The 25,461-nt window shown below is 48.0% G+C and overlaps 1 protein-coding gene across 1 annotated transcript; it reads right to left on the bottom strand.

Annotated features, from left to right (window-relative positions):
- Positions 1–20,324: 20,324 nt before the first annotated feature.
- LOC142038441 (melanin-concentrating hormone receptor 1-like) lies at positions 20,325–25,181 on the bottom strand. The gene is given in 3 exon segments (XM_075043874.1): positions 20,325–21,373; positions 24,844–24,982; positions 24,984–25,181. Coding segments are annotated over 3 exon segments (1,386 nt in total).
- Positions 25,182–25,461: the final 280 nt, after the last annotated feature.

Below are 25,461 nucleotides of genomic sequence, written 5' to 3'. Positions count from 1 at the left end.
ACATTCTGCAGGTGGGTCCTGAGGGTGACAAACTGCTCTCCAAGGCTTAAGCCCTGCTACAGTGAAAAAATAACTTCTAAACTTGCCTTGTTTCTAGTTCATCCTGGCTTAGAGAAGGTAACATGCTTGGGCCAACTATTCTAAAGCTGTTTCTAGTCTTGGGTGCCCCATGGCCTTGGGTTGAGACTCTTTAAAAATTAAGCTGAAAATCTGGTTCCTCGGAAAGGGAGTCTCAAACAGAACGAGAGCCAAAGCCTGGCACTGCTGAGCAGTGAGGCTGCAGCCAGTCAAAAGCAGGCAAGGAGAAGTTTCTGCATGGGTTTGTGTGAGTCACACAAAGGGCAGACACTTGGCTGTTACTGCTCTGGCTCTGCTATCAGAAAGGTGCCACCTGGGGCAGCCATGGTGGTGGAAATAGGCTGGTTCAGACCTTCCCTGGTGAGGGTGTCAGGTACATTGAATGTTAGCATTCACGAGAAAACCCAGCTGTCCCCTAGCCAGGGGTGGGACTTGGCTGGGGAGTCTCTTGCTTGTGTTTGTCAAGGTCCCAGGGGCATGTGTATTCTGCCGCAGGCCCAGGATCAGCAGGTCGATGAGATCTGCTGCATTCAAAGGATGCTGTAAGGGAATAGCTTTACAGAACTGGGCTGTCCATGGTGAGATGTAATGCTTCTGAAATCCAAGCTTGGGCACCCAGAAAGCCACTGTCTGCTGCAACCTTATTGTTGGTTGAAGGTTAATTCGCTTGAGATCTGTCCATGTTGCTTCTAGCTAAGCTAATGGGGCTGGGGCTGTCCTGACCAGTGGCTCATCTCTCAAATCTACCGTCCCAGCACTGCCTGTGAGAAATTCCAGCAACTTCCATCATAATTTGCTGGTCCCTGAAAATCCTGCATTGGTTTTGCATGTTGCTTCTGAAGGCTGATTTGAATGGTGCTAAACATTTTGATCTCTGCTCTTGTTTGCTGCCTACTCCCCTGACCTGCTTTGCACTGTGACTTTCTTCTGCTGGCTGTAGCCTGCAGTTCCCCAACATCATTCTCCATTAGGTGACACCTCTTTACCAACATTTACATGCTCAATATACAATCAGGTAATTGCTGTGCGATTTCACACTCAGGTGATTTATTGCAAGCTCATCCAGCCAGCGACTATAATAATTAATCTGTAAATTAAGCTTGCTTTTAAATTAAGCCATGCATTATAGTAGCATGATGGGTAACTGCTAGCTCTTCAGATTTAGAGGGTGGTGTCACTTGCTTCTCCCACCCAGACAAACTGTAGTGGCTTTAATGAGGCTTTCATGTGTCCCATTTTCCCAAGCACTGGGCACCCAAAGCAAAGATCGATCTTGGGGCATGGAGAGCAAAGGGTGTGGTGATGCCATTCATTGGAAGCCATCGGTACCAGGAACTGACTGTCATGTGAATCAGACCACCTCAGTCACCAGGCTGAAAACTAATCCTAATCCCAAACTTTTCCTCTCATCCTCTGATGTTGGACTTGACTTAAAATAGCTTGAGAATAAGGGAAAAAGAAGATTTAATTTTTGCTTGTTTTGCAGCTTCGACAGGGCTACATCTCCCTGATCCAGCCAGGGGAGTCAATAGGTCTTAAATGAGCAATGCTTGGTATAAATACCTCAGTAAATACCAAATGCCTTTTTGGTTTTCTGCAGCTTTTAAGACTTTGGGAGGACACTAGAATCATATGGGTCCTTCTCTCAAGAAGGACAAAAGCTGGTGAGAACTGAGTGGTGTCAGCAGTCAGAAGTTCAGCACTTCTGCAAAAACAGCCCTTTATGCAATGTGTGGTTGGTCTAAACTTTAAACCCTTCCTACCTTTCTCTTTGTTTGATTTCCCCTTAAGTGAATCCTTTCAGAGATGCTTGTTAATTCATCTCCATTTGAACGAGGTTGGGGGGCGTTCTTGGGAGCCCTTGGTGTCTGTAATGCTAAACACTAGCTATATGGGTTATCTCACTCTGGCAGTCCCTCACATTGTGGTTGGCTTCCCCCCTTCCTCCTGCAGCTGGGAGCCCAGGTCCCACTCATTCATTCATTCATTAATCCTTTTCATTCCCTGCTCATTTGTTCGTATCCTTTGCAGCATGGGGAGAAAATTGCAATCCTGAGAACAAATAGGAATTCATCTTCTCTTTGGAAATAAAAGCCGGTCCATTTAAATTGTTTGTTCTCTTTGAGATTTGCCTGTGTGCAGATGAGATGGAGGTCTTCCATAATAGAGTTGAAGCCTTGGTGCTGAGCAGGGACAATAGGAGGGAACCCATCCCTCTTCCTTTTGTATCACACTCTCCCTGTGCCTCCCCCCACCCCCCAAGAGGATCAGATGAATTTTCCAGGGCAGATGGATCAGTTTTAATGAGGTGCTTCTGTGCTCTTCTGGCCTCCAGTAAACATGATTAAAGCAAAGAGATTTGCTTTTTTTTTTTTTTTTATTTTGAAGACTGCAAAGTTACTATGTGGCTCTTGCTGGGCAGCATGGCCACTGCTGCAATGTTTATTTCAGCCTGTGCTCAGGGAGGGTGCCGGGCTGTGGGTCCATGTGATTGCAAATTTATCTGCCGGGACGTTGAACTTTTTCCTGGCTGTGTGTGCACAGAGAACCCCGGCAGTTCAGGAGGGGACAGAGTCCAGACCCAAGAGCCTGCTCCCCTCCCACAGGCATGGGAAAGCGTGGGACCCTTGGCTTCTTGGACCTCTGGGAGGAGAAGATGGCAGTGGCATCTCTCTGTCTCCTGCCTCATTCCAGCTGATCCCTTCTTTTAAGCTTGTCTTGTGCTGGGAAATCATAAGCTCTGCCTGCAACTTTGCTGGATGAACAGTTTTAATTCGAGACAAAAAAAAGACACTGGAGCTTACCCTGTCCAGCTTCCCACCAGAGCTGGGGGCAGAGCATGCACCTGTGGGGATCGGGGCTGTCCTGAGTCAGGCAATCTGCAGTGACCAGTGAGCCCAAGCTCCTGGTCTGTGGTGGCTACCTGGGGGCAAGGGACCTCCTGCAGAGCCTGAGCCAGGCTGCTGGCATGGGTGGTGGAAGAAGGTTTGGGGAACTTGTGTTGTTGCCTGTGGGTGAGTGGAGACTGATCCTGTTCCCCTGCAAAAGCAGAATGGAATAAATCCTCCCAGGATGGATTTGAACAAGCTATTTAGCTACTGCAGCCCATTAAGTGATCCTTAAAATGTAAGTTTCCCAATTTGCAGAGGTGTTGAGCTGCTCAGGTGTTTGAGGTGCTCTGGAAGCGACTGCTGCATTCTGAAGTGTCTCTAAAGCTGAGCAGATCCTTGAATGTCTTGTCCCTGTCTCATACAAGGGACTTGTTTTCCAGTTTGAACAGTCATCAGCTACATTTACTGTCAGAAAAGCTTGTGAGAGTAATGAACCCTGGAAACTGCTTATCTGTCTTTTGAAATAAAAATGTTTTTGTCCTGGAAATCAAATGATATCTTGCACTTAGCAAAAAGAACTAAAACATACTACATCTCAAATGTCATCTGCTCACAGAACTGTTCTTGAACAACCTGCAAAGCAGAAATTGTTTAATGTGTGATGGGATTTAGTTAGTATCACTTCCTGGAGGGCAATATAGTGAATTAATTCTTGCAAAGTGGGCTTAGGAGTCTTTGCTTTGGACAATGCCTTTCACCTCCATCCATCCAAGTGAAGTAGTGCGGTCACTTCTGTAGGATGTAGCTTGCCTTATAGGATAAAGGTGACTGTTACCTGGTGCTGGTAGCCCTTCACTGCCTCTCTGCCATCACCTTCATCCCCCACTGTGCTTGGAACACTAGATAATTTTGCCTATCAGTTTGGGAAAAATTTGTCTACAGCAGTGCTGGAGAGTAAAGACATCCAGAAACCTGTCCTACATTGCTGCCTAATGGTGTGCTTGTGATGGAGACTCACCACCCCATGGGGACAGAGCCACTGTGATCCCCCCAAAGGAATGTCTGCAGCATGTTGAGCTGCTGTCTGCCTGCACAGCTACTGGAAAAAGCACTGCCGATATTTTCCTTCTCTGAAATCTCTCACTTCAACTTTTTACCACCCTAATTCTCCATGGGTAAAAGCATGAGTCTCCAGCTTGAGCTGAATGATTAAACCAAGCCATTGTGAGCAGCTGTCGCTCAGCTTGCAGCTGGGAGCGGGATCCTTTCTGGAGGATGCAGCACGCAGACCCGGGCTGACCTCAGCTGCAAAGGGCATCTCTGAAGTTGTGCATTGCTCTGACAGCTCAGAGGCTAAAACTCCCCAAAGCCTTGCTGCTCTGTGCGATTCATCCGCTCGAGCTTTGCATCTCGGCGGTCCAGCTTCTCACCTCTGGTTAAAGGCAGCACGGCAACTGTGGAGCCTTGCGCTCTGCAACCACCGCCAGTAAATCAGGAGAAAAGAGCTGTTTCCATTTCTTGTTTAAAAGCACTGGCTGCACTAAAAATACCTCTGCCCCTGCAACCCAGACAGTGAATGGAGGAGTTGGCGGGGGCTGCAGGGCCCCAGCAGGCTGTTTAGCATGACAATACATCTCTCTAATTGTCCATATGCAAGGTTTGGTGCTGGGTGGATGAGATTAAGAGGCTGGTTGGTGATTCATAGCTGAGTCACGGGTGCTTTGGCTGGAGAGAAATGTTGCCCCCCAGTTGGAGCAAGGGGAGAGGATGGAATTGAGCTCTAAACTTCAAACCATGTGAGGTCAAGGATGTCCTTCCACAAAGGTCTCAGGAGGTGCTTGCTGCTGAAGGATGTCCAGCTTCCTTCTTGTGTGGCTGGCTGCTCAGCGAACTAGCAACTGGCCTGAGTTGGGTTCAATGTGTGCTAATTAATCCTTAGCTGTTAACTACTGCACAAATGCAGCTCTGTTGCCCCATCTTTAATGTAAGATGACCTGGCCCTGCTTGGATATAAAGGATTTTCTGGTTTTGCAGCTCTTTAAGGATAAAGAACATGAAAGGTTGAGCTTTAATTGTGGCTTTAAATGAATTTAAATATCTTGAAAAAGCTGCAGGTTGAAGTAGAGATTTGGGATGAGAAAGTGCCTTGCTGCAGGGACAGCTGGTTTGGCAGGCTGGAGTCCGGGGTTTGGGATGTCTATGGAGAGGCCAGAGCTTGGCTGCCTTCTTGCAGGGTTAAAATTGGATGAGGAGCTGCAGCTGCTGCTGGGCAGAGTCTTTCTTTCAGCTGGAAGACTGAAATGGCTGTGGAGGTCCTTTCCCTCCTCAATTGGTCTGCAACAGTGCTGCCTGGTTGCTTCTCCTCCACCACTTTAACTCATAAGAGAAATGAGTTCCTGGAGCTGTTGCTTGGTGTTTCTTTTGAGAAGTAAGTGGGGAAATGCTAATGGGAAAATACAACACTTTCCCCTCACCAGTCCTCTTAGTTTTGAGTTAAAATGCATTTAGGCTCCCGGGAGGAAGAGGAGTGCCTCCAATGTGGTAGCTGGTCTTGGTATTTAATGTAATTTCATGGCCTGTCTCGAAAGGCCTTATTAACAAGGTAGGGTGTGAATTCAGTGTGAAGGCACTAGGAGCAGCACTGCCTACAGCAGCAATGTGCATGGTGATGTGGTCATAGTTCTGGTCTAGCTGTCTGGTTTTATTTTTGACTACTGCTGCCTTCAGAGGCAGCTTCCCTCTCAGGGTGGAGGAAATTATATGTGATCCCAGGGAGAGATTTGTCACACCCAGCTCATACTCCACTGATGCTGACCCTGTTATGGCAGAATCAAAATGCCAGAGGGTTAGAGTTCTGTCACAGCCAGCACTAATAGTCAAGGATAAGAACCTGACATGACTCCTGGTAACAGGGTGGCAAGTGGGAGAGACCTCACAAGCACATCTCACAGGCACCCTCCAGGTGTTTGGAGGGCTGAGAACTTGCTGCCATCTATGCTTGTAGCCCTTGAAAGGCTGGTTTCCTGCACTGTGGGGGGAGAGCTTCAGAGGAGGAAGGATGCTGCCTGTGTTATTGGGTCATAGCTGGTGTCAAGTCTGTCTGACATTACTCAGTTCTTGGGGGCTGCAGCACTGCAGGCATTAACTGGAGCAAGTCAGTCATTTATATTGCAATCATGCCCAAAAGGCCAGAACTGGACATCCAGGATGGGAGTTGCCATGTCAGACGCACAGTAAGATATAATGATCCTCTGGGCTTCCAGCCTTTTGCTGCCTAGGGAAAGGAGGAGGAAAAAACAAACCCCAGGTGTCTGTACTCAAACTAACAAATGGGCAGAGGCTGCTGTGTGCTGACAGGCAGGGCAGGAGGCACTCAGCACTGTGAGGTGAGCTTGTACTGCTGAGCCCTGCCAGCACAGCCCTCGGTGAGCTGAGCTGCCTCCCAGGGTCAGCAAAGACAAGCCCTCGCTCGCTGCGTGGATGCATGTGGGACGTCACTGGCAGGGGATGCAGAGCCAAACTGGGGAGCACATCAGCTTGCAGGCTGGAGGCCCCGTGAGAAGCAGTGTGGCCAAACCTCAGCATCTCACGGCTGTATTTGTTAAACCTGATGGAAATGGCCTTTTCTGCCCTGCCTTTGTGCAAAGCCATAGCTTCTGGGGAGAGCTAAAACTTGGTAACAGCATCCAACAGGAGCTCTAGTCTCTTCTCTAATGACTCACTGATATAGCTATCAGCTCATTACTGTGTGCTGCTCTGCCTAAATGGACAGTTAATTCGCTTGTAGCGAGCACTACTAGTTTGCATCCCTTGTCCACTTTGTTATTGATGTAACTGCATCCAGCCACAAATTAATTGGCTGCTGCTTTGTTGGCCTAGAGCAAATTGCTTGCAGATGTATCATAAATTCATAGATGGTAGACTAGACTGGCGGGGTGCTGGGTGTCCTCTACACCCCTCAGTATCAAACTGATTAACAGCTTGTAGCGCTTGGAGGGAGGGAGGTGTGCTCCAGAGCAAAGTCGTCATGGTCCTGGGTGTCTACAGCCTTGGTTAGGGAGCTTGGGAGGGGGTGGAAATAGGAAGAGGATGGTGCTGGGTAACCTTTGAAGTTAACAGCTCTTTGTGGAAGTAGCTTAGTGTCATTTGTCTTCTCTTCCCTGCTGTGGCAGCTGGGGTCTGTGATGCAGAGAGATGCTGTGGGTTGGGGTGAGCCCTGTAGGCAGGGCAGAGCTGAGAGTGAGCTGTGGTCTGTCCGCTGTTGGAGCGAGGGTCTTGGTGTGACTGGGCTTGAAGTGTTTTAACCTGCACATGCAGGCTGGTTCTTTGGCTGGTTTATCTTCACCCAGCACAAGCACAGCATAAGTGAAGTATTCCCTCTTTTCACGGCATTGACGAAAGCCTAACATCAATGATCTTAAATTAATGATATGTTGAAAGCTCAAGGCTAAGGGAGCAGGAATTAATATCCTTGAGACCTGTCTAGTTCTGCCTCTTCTGACACCTCCTAATTTTCCATGTAAATTGGCTTATGGATCTTTGGCTCAAAGGCTGTGTTGTGTGCTGGGGGAGTCTGGCGTGTCTGCTAGGAAATGATCGAGCGTAATGGCAGGGTTATAATTGTGCTGTAGCTATTCAGATCTGCCTCCCCTGTGTGGACGCCCTATCTGTGACTATCTGAATAATCACTGCATTTATAGCAGTTTAGCGTGCATTTCTGGTTTGTTAAATACTGTATGCCAGTATGTGACAGGCCCGTGTGTGCACAGTTGTGCTCATAATAAAACGTGATGTTTAATCCTTCTGTTATATTGACTCAACTGTGCATGAACAGCAGGGATAGTTCTTACACACACACCTAGAAGAATAAGCTCAGGCTTCGGCTTATCCAAGTAAAGTAAATTCACCCAGAATTTTGCAGGAAGTAAATAAAGGTGTGAGCACAGCTGCAGGGAAAACCATTCAGAAGGTACTGATTCACTAGATTCTGGATCTGTTACTGTACAACAGTACGGACTGAAGGCTGTTTCTGACTTCACAGAAAATCAAATGTGGGGGTTGACTTTTAAAACTAATTGTACAATAGGGAAGAAAAGCTGTGCAAGTCATTCAATCAGCTGAAATTCATTCAGCTTTTAAATTAAAAAAGGTCTATTGACTAGCTGTACTTTAAGTGCTGCTGATGTGAGGGCTGTGTAGCACAATGAGAACTTGTCCCTCTGCACAAATGTAATAAATAAAAACAAGATACGAAAAGAGCTGGTGTCCCTTTGCGGTACGAGTTTGTGATTGGAAAATTCCCTCAATTTGCACACAGCAATAGTCCTTACTTCTAAGGCCTGAGCTGAGGATGGGAACCATAGTAACATCAATAAAAAAATTCCCAGAAGAAGGGGAAGTTTTGCTGAAAAAGTGTCCCTGTTTGACCCTGGAAGATGGTTATGGAAACAAAGCTGTGCGAACCTGGAGGCACAGCTGGACGTGGGCCAGCCCTGGTGGCTGTGTCTGTGATGGAAGCTCAGGGGTGCTGCTGCCCCCTTCTCAAATGCAGATCTGCTCAGCAGGCTGCTGGGATGGGCTCAGGCTCAGCCCAACAAAGCTTGGCAGTTGCTTTCAGGTAGATGTGTATGAGGACAGTGACCTTTCCTAAATCCAGGATTGAGAATTAAGTCTTCACTCGGTTCAATCGCCCAACTTCTGGAATATCTCAGCAGAGATGTTCTGAGCACCAGGTTCGTTCTGACCAGTTAAAATATTTTTGTCTATCAGGGAGCAAATTAAGATGGAGATGTGCAGACCAGAAGCTCTTTTGGGCTCAGGAAGGACCTTTCATTGTTATGTTAGATGGTTATGTTGCCAGCATCCCCTTGCTGACACTGAATGCTGCTTTGTGCTTTGGTGGTTTTATTTAGTTTGCTGTATGGAGTGTTTCAGCAACAGCATGGCCAGGGCATGCCCCGGGAGGGGAGCCTGAACAGGTGCTGAACAGAGATCCTGAAGCCCCTACGCCAGCTAAACAGCAGTATTATGAGCAGCAGTCTCACAAGAAGCCAAAATCAACTGTCTGGACAGAGCTACTAACAAGGCAAATAAGTCTGTAATAGATTTTGGTAAAACTCACCTCTGGTTTTAATTAGCTCAATAATTCTATTTTCAAAGTCTGCTTGAAAGACTCAGAATTTACTTTGATTTTTCTTTTTTCTATGTTTTCCTCCCTAGGAGAGAGTAGCAGAAACTAACTTCTGGAGGTGGTCTATTTAAAAAGGACCAAACCCACAATTTTTTTCTTTCATAAAACAAGAAGATTGTTTCCCTTTGGCTACTCTTCCCTCAGTGCTGAAATTGTCTGGCTCTCTGAGTCTCCAGTGCCCATTGCTCCTTCTGGAGCTTAAAACAAGCCCCCCCAGGGGGGTACCACTGGTTTCTCTTGACTGTTTCCTCTTCCAGAGTGGCACAAATGGTGCTAACTGGTCTCTTTCCCAAGACCTTAGAGCTTCCTTGCATCTCTGTCCCTGCCCAGTGCCTGTATCATCACCCTAGGTCATGGATCTTTTTGATTAAATATGTCTTGCTTCTACTTATTTGATGAAAACTGTCCAACTTTGTTCAGTTGACACACACGTCATTGTGGTGTCCTGACCTTGGAGGCTGGTGAAAACCTTTCCTGGGAACCTAAAGGGAAACATTTAAGTAGAAGCCCAAGGGGAAAAAGTCAGGTCAGGTGTCAAAAAGAGGAAAGAAATTTATGCCAAACTATTGGGATGTTTTTACCTTGTGTTATCTCCCAGGGCAAAGCCTCTGAAGTGCCATCAGCTCATCTCATTTTAAGCCAGAGTGTGTTAGACAGACTGCTGGAGAGGTTGCTGCTTCCTCTTGCAGTCTGTGGAGCAAAGATGTAAATGCTCCAGGGTGAGCAAATCACAGGGCAACAGTCAGGATCCGATGTGTCTTACTGGAATATATCACCACCACTGTAAGCACCAGTTTCTCCAACTGTAGAAATGGGGATAAATTCATTTCTTCTCCTTCTGCAAGTTATGGGCATGGAGTTATTAATGGTCATAACACACTCTAGTCCATGTTGCAGAAATGTCACCTAAGACAATTTTGCAAGCTTCAAAAATAGTATAGCATCTGCTAATCAATACTCATTCCCACTCCCTCTTCTCCCAACCAGCTACAACTCAAGGCTAATTTTTTTTTCCCCTCGAGGTGTTTGCTGTTCACACTAATGCATCCTGAAATACAGCCACTGACACAAAAATATCGGATGTGATGTGAAGCAGCAAAATAGGGTAATATAAGCCACTTGCAGAGCCACTGCTGCCAGCTGTGTCCTCACTAAGTGTGACACTGTCCAAGTGCAGGCAGATGTCTCACAGGTCACTGAGTGACTCTTGCTTTTAGACAGCAGTTTTTATTTTGGGAGTTAATAAAAGCATCGAGTCATAAAAGTTCCTATTTGGATTTCACAAGGACCAAACCTTGTTTTAGCCTTTCCTTTTTTTCTGTTTCTTCATTCTTTCATTTGCTTAAAATTTCTGTAGCCTTCCCATTGTCCTTTATACTCCATATTTCTCAAAGCTTCTTTTACCCTGAGATATATCAGCTTTCAGGAGTCAGGCATGTTTGATTGAAAGACTAATGGTAAGCTGAATTTTGTTTCCTGATGCCCTGTTCTGCAGGAGCCAGCTCTTGACCCTTCACCACCACCACTGCCATCCCAATTCTTCCCTCTGTGTGGTGCTTTACAAGTCAAACCCAGTCTGGATAATACTGCCCTTTTCTAGCTCATCATCAAGGTGAGGAAGGAGCAGAGTAAAGGAACTGCAGAATTTGCTTAAAACTTGATTGATATCCTCAGGAGTTATCCCATTCTAGTTGATGGGAGGGTAAGATAGAGCAGCTTTTCTCCAGCTGTCATCTGGGATTGTTACTTCTTCCAAAATGAGACATGTCTTCAGAGCTTCCTTTGCAAATGAGTTGATGGACATCACCCAACAACTTCTTGCAAGGGGAGAAATGTGATGTGGATTTTCTGCTTGTGGCTCTGAATGTTGGTGAGGTATCCTGATATGATTAATGCCATAGCTCTTTCCTTGGGAGCTGCAGTGAAGGGTTTCTATTGAAAAATCCCATTTTTCCAGAGTCTGCAGTAGCTGGACTGTATCCTGCTGCTTTCTGTTCTGAGGTGGCTCTGTTCTGGGGAATGTGTGTGCAGATAAATTAGTTTCTGCAGAGTTTTTTATGGAAAATATGTTCCAAAATATGAACTGCTGCTTAGATAGTAACTTCTGAACTGCCTGTATTGTCTTTGAGGCCTTCCATCACACTTGTAACATCTAACACAGTAGCAAAAGGGTCAAAGAATTTCTACAAAGATCTGGTGCTCCTGCAGCATTATTTGAGTCCCTTTACCACAAGAACAGTCAAATACAGAATTTAAAATTTGGGCTTCTGCACTGAGCTATCACAATTGCAGTTCATTAGTATTGATGTTTCCTCTTCAAAGAAGAGATTAAACATTCCTGAAAAATGCTCCTGACAGATCTAATGTATTGCAGCTTGTTACTGGTTGCAGAAGCTTGTTTTCTGCTAGTAATTATGTAAGTCAGCTGCATGTCACTTAGTCAATCTCATACTCATCTAAAGCAATACCCTCACTGCTGGGTCATCTCTCACAGCCCATGAGATGTATCTGATATCTTTGCAGCTATTGGAATAAGCACATTTTAAAGAATTAGTACAATGAGGTGATTTGGGGAGATTAAAGAAACAGAGGTTATGTCCTGTCTTTAATACATCAAGGCTCAGCTGATCTGCCTGATCCCTGATGCTGGCAGGCTTGTCAGTGCTGCAGCTTTTATCTGACACTTGTAATGCTGCAGACAAGTGTTTCTGGTAACTTTGTCTTGAATTACCCACTACTCTTTTCTGGTTTCCTTTCGTGTGCTAAAGGACAGAGTCAAGATAAGCAGTTGCTTTTCTCAGCAGTCCTGTAGATTTTATCTGAGATGACAGCCTACACTTTCTCAAGGATAAAATGGTCATCATTATTCTCCTGTTTCCAGCCATCATCTGACGTTTGGTCATTAATACTTGTAAAGCATTTGAAATTATTAGACTTGAGGAACTAGAGCACAGTAACATGTCAACTTTCCTTCTTGGCAGCTCATTTTGGTGGTGAAATCAGAGCCCCAAGATGTCAAACTCCACTCTTGGGCAGCCACAGAAGAAGCTTTTGGCGTGACTCAGACCTTGTTTTCCTTGGCTTTTCTCTAATCCCATGTCATTAATTTCAGTGGAGGCAGTGGCGTGAGTGAGAGCAGACTCTGGATTTCCTCCTGTGGTCAAGCAGTAAAGGGGGTCTGAGGCTGCCTGTGCAACTGGCCTGTTGCCTTGTGTGATCATGGACTGTTCAGTGCCTGCGATTGCCCAATGAGCGTTAACCTCTGGGATGTGTGTGTGTGATGTGTAGGGTGCTGTCCCATCTTGGAAAGGATTAAATACCTCTCTGAAGGCAGCTGCTGAGGCTGGATGGTACTCACACCTCTTTGGAAGGTCAGTTTGGTCCCAGGGCATGTTTGGCTGTTCAGGGCAGGTTCCCTGGTTAACTGTTGTTCTAGGAGTGAGTTAGAATATGGATGTGTGGAAGGGAGCTATGATATGGAAACACAGCAGAGCGCTTGGTGCCTGGTCCACAGCCATCCCATGTCTGCCCCCCCCCCCCCCCCCGCCCCCAGCGGTGTATGTCACAGCTTCTGCATTTAGATCTTGGTTTATAACCTCCTCCCCATTCACTCTTTCAAACTTTTCCTCTCCAAGCACAGATGATAACTTGTGAAGTTTCACTAATGTGTGAGTTGGGAATTATTGCTGCTAAAGAAACTTCTTTAGACTTGAGGAAACTAAGGCACCAGGAAGGAAAAGGGCAGACAGCTATGAAACATGGGCCTGAGTCTACCTACCAGACCTGGCTGGAAACTGTTGTAAAGAAATAAGCAGACACTGATGTAAACTGGGCCAAGTCTCAATATGCAGCTATGTGGCCAGCTCAGTGCAGCATTGATTGAGACCACAGTGGTGTCCTCCCTCATTTCACATCTGTACATCAACACTTCATCTATGTGCTTTAGCCAAATCTGGAGATGAGAAAATAGCAGAATATTAACAGTGGAGCTCTAATCCACTCCTAGCAAGCCTGAGCTTGGACATGATGCCATGTGGACAGGGAAGATGATAAATCAGGCCACTGGTGTGGAGATGTGGGCTGTGAGTGGCTTATGTGTTAGCCAGTGGCTGGGAGGTGGGCTACAGATGCTCCCAGAGCACTTTCCCGAGTGATGGGATCCCCATTGGGCCCCATAACCTGACCCATAGGGTCTGCCAGCCTGAACATGGCTGCATACCTGGGGGATCATGGCTGCACCGTGGGATATAGTGTAGAAAGGGGAGGGAGATGAAGTGCCCATCCAGCTCCCAGAAGCCTTGCGAAAGGCTCTCATTTGCATACCATGGCAGTGTGTGATGCTTTCCTGCCCCAAAGGGTTGCCTGGCATCTCTGCAGGGCGGTCATCTCAGTCTTCTGCATGCATGTTTCTTTGCTCTCACATTGGCACTGGTGCCGCAGGGAAGATGCCTGGCTGCTCTTCTGCTCCAAAGGATTTTGAACATAAAGAAGTGTCTGGGGCACATAAGTCCTTATGCTGGTTCATTTAAGAACTAACCACCCAGACCAGCTTCTTGCATCCTGTAGCCTTTGGCGTACTAGGAGATCTTCTAATAGGACCAGAGTTCAAGCCAAAACCTGACTGTGCTCAGTATAGCCCTTTTCCCAACTGCATGCAAAGCTGTTCTGCTCCCCTTCTCTCTAAAACAAGGTGTAATTAGCTATGCTGTGGCAATATAATGAACAGTGGGCTGGATTTGCTTGGTAAAGCCTCCCAGAGCACACAGGAGACATCCTAATTACCCTGATTGGGCCATTATGATGCAAGGTTGATAGAGAGATGCTGGAATGTTGTTTTGCTTTTTTCTTTTACCCTGAGTCTCAGACTGTCAGGAAAAGAGGGGGGAGGTCTCATTAAAATCCCCCCAGGAAAGACACATAATTTATTTCACACTGAACAATTGATGTTTCCCATGCTGCAGAAAGACTGAATATTAATTCCAGCAAATGGGTCCCTTCTCATTGAGCTGCCAGTGTTTGTGTTCTTAAACCTAGAGATCGGGTCAGTACTGGCTGGGGGCTGGCTGTGGCTTGGCACAGTGCATCTCAGCCCAGGAGCAAATGTTTATGTGCTTTCTTCAGCGGCTGCAGTTGGCTGGGGAAAAGTATCTGGACTTGAATAAAAGCAAAGGACAGGCAACTTGCTCTCACTCTGAGAGGTGACATTTTACTCTTTTTCCCATTCTGAAGGGGGTTTCCCCATTGATAACACAACAAATTTATGTTTCCAGAGCACTTGGAGGTCTAAGGTGGGGATTATGATCTAGGAGGTTATAATGACTCGACCTTTAAAAAAAAAGAGGGAGGCAAAAATTAAATCCCCAAAATGCTTTGGCAAGTTGAAATCCAAAGTCTTAATTTATGAGCAGGCAGGAAGGAGGACAGGGAGCTCTGACGTGAACTTTCAAAACCTGCTTCCATTTCTTGGTGGGAGGGACCTGGCTGCTGGAGAAGGTGTACCTCCAAGAACCAACCTCCTAATGGAATAAGTCAATGAGAGCTTTATGCAGCTCTTACCACTGCTAACTTCACCCACCATTTCCACCACCATGTTTATCTTTATTGAGTCCTCTATGCCAAAATGTTAGTGTTTAGCTTTCTGAGGTCAGGCCCCATAGGACAAAAGGTACCCAACTGCATCCCTGAGTCTGCAGCGGGATGTGGGTGTGAGAAGCAGCACTGCTCCTGGATGAGGTAGGAGTTTTCTCCTTGCTGTGGCTGCTTAAGGAGAGCTCTGCTTTCTCCTCTGAAGTGTCTGGTGGAGCAGGGCATGGCAGCCTGGTGTCACCAAACTGCTGTGCTTCCAGCAGCATGTGTAGGAAGATAATTGCAAGAGCTCCTTCAGACTTAGCAAAGGCAATTTAATAATAACCAAACACCTGAATAATTAAAATTATGTCACTGACTCTCAGCCTGCCTACCCTGCGAGTGGAAACCTGCAGGGAACAGAAAAGTGCAGGTTGGAGGGAAGGGCTGATTCATCTGTTAACTTAGTTTTAAGTGGAAGAAATAAGGTTTAAGGCCTAAGCCAAAACCTGTGTGTGTCACTGTAACTTGGAGAAGTCACTGCCCTGAAGGTGTTTCTATGGAGCCAGACCCTGCAGATCTCCTTTCCTCATGTGGTGCCAGATGATGATGCGCTCGGTACCTGTGGTAGAGTCTGTTCCCTGTTGTGTTAAAAATCCACCGACTGCTGTGGTGTAAACTCAAACTCACCCTAGTGTGACAGGCAGCAGAACTTGGCTCTCGTTTCCAGGCGACTAACCCTGTATGGACCTGCAAGACTGGGCCTTGAGCCTTCAGTGGTGCTTGTGTTGCTCAGCTGCTGTGCTTGAGGAGGGCACTGCTGATGTATGTAGTCTGCCTTTGCTTTGGAGAAGGAATCCTTCATACAAAGGTTTGACTCCAGGGAGCATTGACATTACTCCAGCATCAGGCTGCAGCATTTGGAGGTGGTAAAAGGTACTGAGCTGACAATCCTGGAGGCTTTTCTAATGTGCTTGTCCTCAGCACATCCAGAAGTGCTTATGAAAGCACCACTCTGTGCACCATCACATCTCATACTGAAATAAGCCAATTCTCAAGTGTAACTTCGCAGTTGTTGAAGCCCAGCTCTACCCTTCAGAAGAAGCCAGTGCCACTGTTCTCCCATGAGCCAGACTGGGAGATCAGGAGCGACTATTTCCACAGCTAACACAACCGAACTGGTAGAAAGGTGCTGTGAGAGAAACAACTATTGGGTCCGATACGATTGTAGGAGCTGTTTCCCAAATGGGATATGGGTAGGGCACAAAGGCTCTAAAAGCAGGGATCATCTCTTGTGCTCCCCTGCAATCGGGGTCTATGTCTCTTAACAAAGGTTTTCCCTCCAGTGGTGCAGTGAGTGAGTTCCCTCTTCAAATGCTGTCCTGTAAATACAGCTTCAAAATACGTCTTCTGTTGCCTGGAGGCACTGAAGGGCCCCTGTCTGCTGGAGGAGCCCTCCAGTGGGAGATGGATGGGGGCTGTAGATGAGAAATCTCTTCCCCTTTATTTCTCTACTGCTGGTGAGACTTTCCTGCGTGCTGTCCCCTCCCCAGGCCCACAGCAGTGATTGAGCAAGTGGAAGGGCTGCAGGGGAGTGCGAGGGTTTAGCTGTGTTGCTTTGCTAATGGGAGGTGAGCGAGAAAGGGCATTGCTGTATGGTCCCTGTGTCTGGCAGGAGGACTAATGCGAGTGGGCTGGGAATGTATCCGTACCTGCCACGTGGCTCCTCTCCCACCAGTGATTCTGTTGAATGAAATGCATCCAATTAGCAGCCCAGGAGGATTGATGAAACACGGTTAGTCAGGTTCTGGCCGTGTCCCAGGGGCCAGTGAGTCACCCCACCTTTCCCTCCTCCCCACCCGGCAGCTGCCAGCATTGCGCTTGCTCTCCATCACAGCTGCAGTTTGCTCCTGAGCAGGTTTAACTGTGCAGAGACTTCAGGTGGAGAAAGGTGTCTGGAGAAGGATGTCACCAGCCTGCTGCCTAGCAGGGCTTTGGGGACCTCAGCTCCAGCTTGTCCTTAGTGCTGACTTGGCAGAGCTGTGGCTGTGGGGAAGGCAGGAGTATATGGCACTGGCTGGTGTGGACACAGGGATGTAGACAGTGGAAAAGAGGTAACTGAGAAGGGTGAGCTGGGGACTGAATCCTGCAGCAACCAGCCAAGGAGGGCTCTATCACTAGCTGGGAAAGTAGAAGTAACTGGGCCATCTGCCTCTTGTGGGAGTTTCTCAAGAGCAGAGCTGTGACATGTGGCTTCAGTTGCACCTCTAAGGACAAGGAGAAGGAAGAGGAGGGAGTGGAGAGTGAACCCATCTGTCTTCCTGCTGTCTGACAAGGCAGCTCGCAAACACACAGAAGTGCTGGCAAAAAGAGCTGAGGAAATTTGTCTCATCCAGTGTAGCAGGCTGTTGATCCGAACAACTAGATTGAATAGTTTCTTTCTATCACCCTTTGGTTTAGGGGGTGCTTTTCACCCTAGTTATTTAGCTGGATTTCCCTTAGTTTCTCTCAAGCGAGAGAGGCAATGGGCTGTGTATGGGAGGCAGGACTGCAGGGAAACGTGCTGCAATATCTCTGTGCCCTTCTCACCATGCCTTTCAGATGGACCTCACAGCACTTTGGGCTGCCTGTCTCTGCACAAGTAGCTGTGTCCTTTTCTACTTAGTGATGCCTTTTATTCAAGCTCTGCCATTAGTAACCGAGGCACTGAGATGGGGGGATCACATAATAAATACAAAGAGCAGAACAGACAAAGTGGTAAAGCTGAATGCAAACTGGAACGTCAACAGACTCTCTGACTTAACAAAGCCAGCTCTGAAAAATAGGCAAAAGGGGTAGGGTGTTTGGAGTAGGTCACACCAAGGTGCACAGAGACTGTTCAGATACTGGAAGGCCTTGCCTTACCCCCTAGGTAGGGGGACACCTCTGAAGGCCTTTGATTGAAAGGTTTGTCTTCAAAGGAGAGGTTCTTGTTCATCTTCCCCTGTGCTTTGGGGTGATTTAGGGAAGATGGCAAAAAGCTATGTGCTGTCTGTGTTCTTTGCTGCTTTGCTTGCTTGTCTGTACCTCTCTTCCCAACCTCCCAGTGCATCCACGGGTATCCACATCCTTGTCTTCCTGAGGTGCATTTGCCACAGCTTTTATGGATGTACGTGGAAAGGAAGGGACCCCACAGCCAGTATTTAGGCATCTGGACTAGGAAACCCCTTGGGGACAGGCATGAGGGAATGACAACTATGAGCCTTTGCCAGGGTAGTGGGAAGGGGCAGGTGCCTCTGCTGGGACACTGGCTAAATGGGAAGCCTTGTCCTTGGTGTTGGGACCAGGTCTCTCTAGCATGGCTTTCACTTCACATAGATGAGATCTAAAAGGACTTCAGCCTGGGAAGGTGCCTGTGTACTGTGCCTTGACTTCAGTGTGATGAGATCTGGAGAAGGTCTACTCCACAAAGACCCTTTCGAGTGTTGCACAAGGTGGTGCTGGTCTCTCTTGGTTAGCCCACAGTGCCCCCGTAGTTTTTAGCACGTGGCTTGGCCACACTGGGTCAGACTGACTCACTTCAGACGGGAACAGACTAGTTCAAACATAAACACCCCTTTACTGCGTAAGCAAGATAGTATCTTCAGCGTGCTGCTTTCTGAGAGCCTTGACAATTCAGTCTGTTTTCGCTTCTCTCATACTTTCCTCATTGCTACTATTAAAGGAGGAAAAAAACCCACCCAACCACTACCACCTCCTTTCACAGATAAGTGTGCCAGTTCTCCCCTTAACTTCCTTATGGGAGAAAGGTAACACAATAGCTTCCCTTGTCCTGAGAGCAAGTCTGGCTTGGTACAGCACGCATCTTCCTTGACCTTCGCTCCTGAGCCCTCTGGGGAGAGTACTGACCAAAGAGCAAAGCAGATCCATGAAAACCAGCAGGTGAAAATTCCTGGCAGTTAAAATGGGGCAAAGATTTTAAAGTCATAAAGCTTGAAAGCTCTCTATGTGTCTGGCTGGGTTTATTGCCCAGGGAAGCGGGGGTGAAAAACTTGCAAGACACTGTACAGTTGTGTGGATGTGCTGCTGCAGTGGGTGCAGGTTGACAGAGCATGGAATGAAAATACAGAGACACCCTGTTAAGAGGTTTGTTCAATGGCTTAAAAAGCAACATGATGCACCTGATGATGCCAAAAGTGCTGGTGTTGCACACCAGCCTGCTTTGATCACCAGATGCAAGTGAATGGCTGTGTTCTCTACAGAGTGTAGACTGAATTATTGGCTGTACTTAAACACCTGCGCCTGTGGCATGTGTGCATTAGGCAGACCCATAAGCATGCATGTGGCTTAGAAAGTCTTGCGCAGGTGACACAGTTTTGGTGTGTAGGGGTGAATTTCTGTTCTGGGTATATTGTGGGTGGCTGGTGGCATGAAACCGTAAGCATGGTAACAAATTCTTTTGTGCTGTATGATGTTTTTAATTCTTCTTTTTACTAAATTCATCTACAGTAACCAGTTCTTCTGTGTTTGACAAAGTGTTGAACAATGCCTGCACGGTCCCCTGGGAGCCCTGTGCAGGCTATCAGTGTAATCCCCCACATTTAGCTGATGTGTGCTGTCTTTTCTCTAGTCTTTGTAATAAGCAAAGTTATTTGCTAGCCTCTGACTGTTAAAGACACATATACAAAACACAGACATTTAATTTTTCCTCTTTTAACTCTGTAAAGCATTTGTTATTTTGAGGAAGCTGCATAAGCAACTCTGCTTCCTCTGAGCTGCCTTTTCACAGCTTTTTGCTCCACAGATCTCTGCACATTGTGTTTTTCAGTCATGTTTAAAACCCTCTGCCTGGAGTTCCCCGATGGCCATGCAAACTGTGAGGCACAAGACAGCATGAGGAACGAGCAGTGTGAAAATCTGCTCATTGGCATGAAAAGCCACAAAGCTGGTGTTAGCAGCGGTAGTTTTGAGAATTGTTTGCAGTCCCTTGAAGCAGTGCAATTGTTATCTGCCTGATTTTGCTTGAAATATTTAGGATTAGCATCAAAATTAGCCAGTTCTTGAAAATGTCTTTGTTGCCAAACAATACAGCCCACTAGAGGCAGATGGGGCTGGACCAAAAGGCCAAGTGACAGACCTAGGTGAGACTTCTGGCCCCAAGATCTCTCTCTGCTGTTTGCTTCTAGGATATGAGCACAGATGTCAAAGTTTCCAGGTCAGATTTCTTATCAAGAATAAATATATGACCTTGTGTTTCAAAGGTTCAAGTTTTGAATGAAGAAGCTGTATATTGACATGCTGCTTAGGAACCCTGGTCAGGCCGAGAGACGAGGAATCATTGGGCAGTGTTGTTGATAAAGGTTTTACTCTTCCAAGGTGAACATTCCCCCTTGAAATCCTCTTTCTGTCCTGCCTCTCTTTTCCATTCATCCTCTTTGGGGGCCCAGTGTCTTGTGTGATAGAGTTCTCCCATGCAGGAGTGGAAAGAAGTAGCAGTATGCAGCGTCTCATAGGCCAAGGGCTGTGTAGGAGCAGGGCCCTGCAACGAAAAAGGGAGGCACCTGGACTCTTGAAGGTGGAAGCTTGTAGTTCATATGCTTCACCAGGAATTGCTTGAACCTGCTGCTTCTCTACCGACTTATGGATCTGAAGGCTTTCTGCTGTGGTCACTTCCAAGTGCCCTAGTGAACAGCCACAGTCACAGGCAGTGAACGTGGGGAAAAGTCCTCCAGAAACTGAGTCTGCTGGGTGGATTCTGGTGCCAGTTTCAGACATACACTAGCCTCTGTCATGCTGTTGTTGTTGACAGAGCTGCTGTTGCGACATGGCTCTTTTGCAGGGCGGATGGCCACTAAGAACTGGCGCTTGAAGGTCTCGCTGAGAGCAATGTAGAGGAAGGGGTTGAGGCAGCTGTTGGCATAGCCCAAGCTAATGGCAAAGTTGTAGGCATAAAAGAAGGCCATGGATGGTGTGTCAATGCCGAGGTGAACCAGCTGGAGGATGTAGAAGGGAGCCCAACAAATAAAAAAGGCGGAGCAGATGGCAACTGCCATACGGGTGACTTTCTTGGTACGTACCCGGAGGCTCCTTTGGGGCAATGGGACCACAGTGGTGGCCATGTGCTGGAGGATCTTAAAATAGACCACACAGATCACAATCAATGGCACAGCAAATGCCAGCATGAACTGATAGAGGGTGAACCAGTAGATATCAGTCTCTGGGTTGGGAAGCAAGAGAGCACAGCGGACGGTCCCATCTTCCAGAGGCATAAGACCTGCATACATCCATACGGGAATGATGGTCAGGAAGGAGAGGAGCCACACCAAGCAGATAACTAGAGCTGCAACACATGGGGTCCGGACATAGGTAGATTTTAGAGGGTAGACAGTTGCTAGGTAACGGTCCAGTGTCATCACTGTAAGGATGTTGGTGCTGGTGATCTGGCTGTTTGTGTCCAGGGCAGTGATAATGGTGCACAGGGGAGCTCCAAAGTACCACGAGCCATTGCCTAGGAGCTGGTGGATGAGGAAGGGCATGCCCAAGAGGAAGAGGAGGTCCACAATGGAGAGGTTGAAGATGAAAATATCAGGCACAGTCTGTTTGCATCTCAGCTTCTTCTTCTTAACAATAGTGTAGATGACAATGAGGTTCCCCACAATGCCCAGGAAGCAGATGATGCTGAAGAGACTGGGCATTATCACATTGGTGTATGGTGCTGGCTTCTCTGCTACTGTCAAGACAAACCAAAGCAGTGAGCACAACCCAGAGGCAACCTCTTTACATCTCTGTATGCTTGCCCAGTCCTGCAGCTAGATCCCCCTCAAAGATGTAGCTTGAAACAGTGCTTAAGATCCTCTGCAATATGGAGGGTCTTAGCTGGGGATTTGACACTTCCTTCTCTGCCACTCAGTACATGCAGCAGAATACCCAAATCTGGCCATGTGTAGGCATCTTTCCTTAGCTCTCCTGATGTACTTCTGTCCTGCTCTGAAATTCCCTGGCTCTTTTTTGGGAGACTAACATCAAGCTGGTGTGCCTCTGCACTTCACTCTTCCAGGGAGTGCTGAGTGTCCAGCCATTTCTGAGGGGAGTGGGTGAGGCAGCTGGTGCTTTGCACATTGGACAAGTAAAGCCTCTGTATGGGTGCTAAAATCTGGATATAGTCAATGCTCAAGCTGTTGTCAGAAAGCTTTAGCTTGTCTGTTGGGTGGTTTATCTATTGTACAGTATGAGATAGCTCTGTTGTCAGGGTTAGGCCAGAGCATGCACTCCATTCCATCTTCCTTCCCTGCCCCTCTCCCTTTCTCCAGTTTCTTTTCTTGAAAGAATTCCAGGTGTGTGGCCAGACAGGGATTTGGGGAGTATGTTTCAGAGTCGCCCTTCAACAGGGAGTGCCCTAGCTCTACAAGGAGAAAAACATGGCTTAAAGCTGCTGTCTCTGAGTTCTGGATGCAGGTGGATTTCCAGGGCAAAATTCTTGCCTGATAACATTTAGCTTATCAGCACTGATGCTCAATTGTTGCTCTTTGGGCTAGGAGGCCCAAACATAATCTAATTCACATTTGCCTTGTCCCTTAAAATCACATTTTGAAGCCACAAGCCCTCAGTGCCAACTAACAGGGATTTCTGCTCTTGAGCACAGAAGGTGGTGTGTAAGGCATTGATCGTGGTGCTCTCTGTTCTGCAGGACTGCCATGTGCAGTGTGTGATGGAGCCTGAAATCACCCTCAGCTGAGGCAAATCTCATTTCATCTCATTACTCCTCTCCTATGGGACCTGGTGAGGTTTTTTTCTAGGGGAAGGCTTTGTGTGAGTTATTTGTGTGGCTTTTACAAGGACATGCATGACAGCCCCTAAGCTTAGACTGCATGTGTCTTTCATTGAATTACAGATGATTCAGTGTGGTGTTAATTGGAAATGCTTTCAGTCACTGTACTATTCCATCTCCTTAGCAGCCTACACCTGTAGGAGAAGTGGGGAAGTCTCCTCCAACAGAACCTAGGGAAATCTTAGAAATGAGATTAAGTGAAATAACAGATTCTCATAAGGTGTTGTCTCTGCCAAAGCGGTGTCTGTTTGCTGAGGTGGTATTTGCTGATTTTTGACCTCTAGAATTCTTGAGTACTAACTTCTCCAGATTTACTTTGGTGTGACAGAGAAGCTTGAATTGGCAAGATAACTGAAGCTACACTGGTGGCCTGTGGCTGGAGAAGTGTGTGCCGTATCAACGGTGCGTAATATTTCAGTGCTCTCAGAAGTGGGACGTGATGAGCAGCCACTGCCTCAGTCCTCCTGGCACTAGGAAGCAGCCAGCTTAGGCATAAGCAAGGCCAAGGTCAGACTCCAGTAGAGTGGTTGCTGCACCATTTTATCAGAAAGCTTCTATGCAGATGACAGAAAGCAGCCAATGAGGCACAGGAGAACTGGCAGGGGCCTGAAGGTGAAAGCCAGGCTTGGTTGGCAAGACAAAAAAGCCTGGTCTGGGCCAGTCGTGGGGGTTTGAATGGTCCCTGTTCTTCCTGGCTGCTCAATGCAAAAAAATGCCCCATGTTACATGGCTTCTGATAGGTAACATACTGTCATCAGCACCCTATTGAGACCTGATACTTGCTCTTCAGCATCCAGCCTGTGCATCCCCTGAACATCCAAACAGCTCCTTAATACTTGAACATGGCAGACTAGAAATTGGAAGATGACACTGGTCCTGCTGTTCTGCACGTAGCTGTTATGAGTTCTGCTCTCATCTCTTTTAGTCACAAACTTTGTTATGAATGTGGTGGGCATGGATTGTATGAGTGAAACATAAGGCCACTTGGTTAGCTGGAAATTGGGACAAAATATCCTTTTCCTGCAGTATAATCAATACAGTGCTCATGCTGATCCTGTAATGTTTGGAACAAGCTCAGCTGACCTTAAAGCAGAATGTGTGCAAGCCTGAAGGCTTCGTGTGAAAGGTAGTCTGTAGAGCTGTAGCATCTTTCCTGCTATTGGTATTTGTACAAGCAGGACTTTCAAGTGTTATTAGCTGAAAGTTAGTGTGAAGCTATAGCTCCTGTCTGTATTATAGACTGGAGTCAGAAGTGCATGACTATCAAATACTCAAAAGTCATCTCTTTTCTAAAGCCTCTTTCATCTTGAGATATCACTGAACCTGAATTTTCAGGGCTGCTGCTGTGCACATACAAGTGGCTTGGCTGTACTTTGTTTACTGAAACAGCTACTTCAGGCATTGATTTGTCCTTGCTTGTAGATCTGTGGCTGCCCTGTTACTCTTTTAAAAAGTCCCAAAGGGGATGGCACTATGTGAACTGAATGAGGACTGGCCTAAATTTTTTTTTCTCTAAGGTGATTGTTGTCCTCAGCCATGCCCAGATACGTAAGAAACTACATCTTTACTGCATTTCAGAAGGAAGCACCTAAGGCACACTTTCAGTTTATAAAGGACAAGCTGGTGTACAGGGAGTCAAAGACCACACATAAAACCCCTTCTGTTGAAAAGTTTCACCAACTTGCACCACTGAGAATTGTCATGAATAACCCTAAGCTATTGATTTGGGAACAGTGGTAGCACAGAGAAAACAGGAGACTGATGGGGATCTCTGCTACCTCTCCAGAGATGTCTCATGTTCTCTATGCCTTGTTCCCCTCCCTGTCTAGCTGCACTGGTTCATCTCTTCTCCACAACTAAGACCAACGGGCTGCTGGAGTTATTACTGTCTCACAGCCAAAAGGTAGTGAATTGCTTCAAGCCACTAGGGCCAACGGTGGTGGTGGGGCTTTATTTTGGTGCTGTGTGGTGTCCCGGGAGGGAGGGCTGGGGCCCGGGCGCTCCCCACCCACCGGGAGGGGGTCAGCCCCGTCCCGCCCGCCGTGTGCCCCCCCTCGGGGCCCGGAGCTGTCCGCCCTCGGGTGCTGAAGGCGGCTCGCCCCGGCCGGCAGCCCCGGGGGTGGGGTGCTGGCGGGTGGGGGGGGGGGGCGGGGACGACGACCACCGTATCCCTGCGCTCAGCCTTTCCCACTTTATGAGGTACCGGCCGGCCCCGCTGAGCATGAGCAGCGCCGGGGTCAACGCTGCAGAGCAGCACAAGAGGGATGTGCAGGAGGACTTTCCCCTGTAAAGCTCTTCGCGCCCCCGCCCCGGCCCCAGCGCGGCCGCCTCGCCGGGGACGTGCGCCTCCGCCCCGCGCAGCCCCTGCTCACCTGAGCCGTTTCGAGCCTCCGGCGCGGAGAAGTTGCGGGAGGAGTTGGCGGGGGCCATGGCGGTGAGTCCCGGTGCCAGGGATGGAGAAAGTTGGGCAAGTTTCCTCAGTGGATCCGCGGCGGCGTTGGGGTGCCCCCCGCCGCCTCCGCCCTTTCCCCGCCGGGGCGGACCGGGGCCGGGCGGAGTGTGGGAGGCAGAAGCCCTCTTGCAGCTGGCGAGCAGAGTCTGCGGCTCGGCTACGCTGCGCTCCGCCCGCCCACTCCCGCCCCGCCGAACCCGGAGCAGGTACTGACATCAAACAGCAGCTGACTCCGCCAGCCACGTCGTCTGAGAGCATCCCTCCACCGCCGTCGGGTGGGAGGGAATGCCGGTGCCGATCTGGGCTCGGGGGGAGCCTCCCTCCTCGAGTGGGAGGGGGCCGACTCCCGGCAGGAGGTTGGGCAGTGCCTCGGTAGGGCTGCGGCGAGAGCCCCTTCGCATCACACGCCGCCCCCGAAGGGATGGCTAGGATCTGCGTCCTCCCAGTTACAGCCAGCCAGCTCTTGCTATCGTCAGTAGGAGAGGAATAGCAGATTTTGTCTCTTAAGTAGCTCTGATCTCCTGCCATCAGTGTGTAT

Source organism: Buteo buteo, chromosome 13 (assembly GCF_964188355.1).
Source record: "Buteo buteo chromosome 13, bButBut1.hap1.1, whole genome shotgun sequence".
In the NCBI taxonomy this organism is placed as follows: domain Eukaryota; kingdom Metazoa; phylum Chordata; class Aves; order Accipitriformes; family Accipitridae; genus Buteo; species Buteo buteo.
The sequence above is the reverse complement of the archived record's forward strand: the minus strand, read 5'-3'. Positions and strand labels throughout refer to the sequence as shown.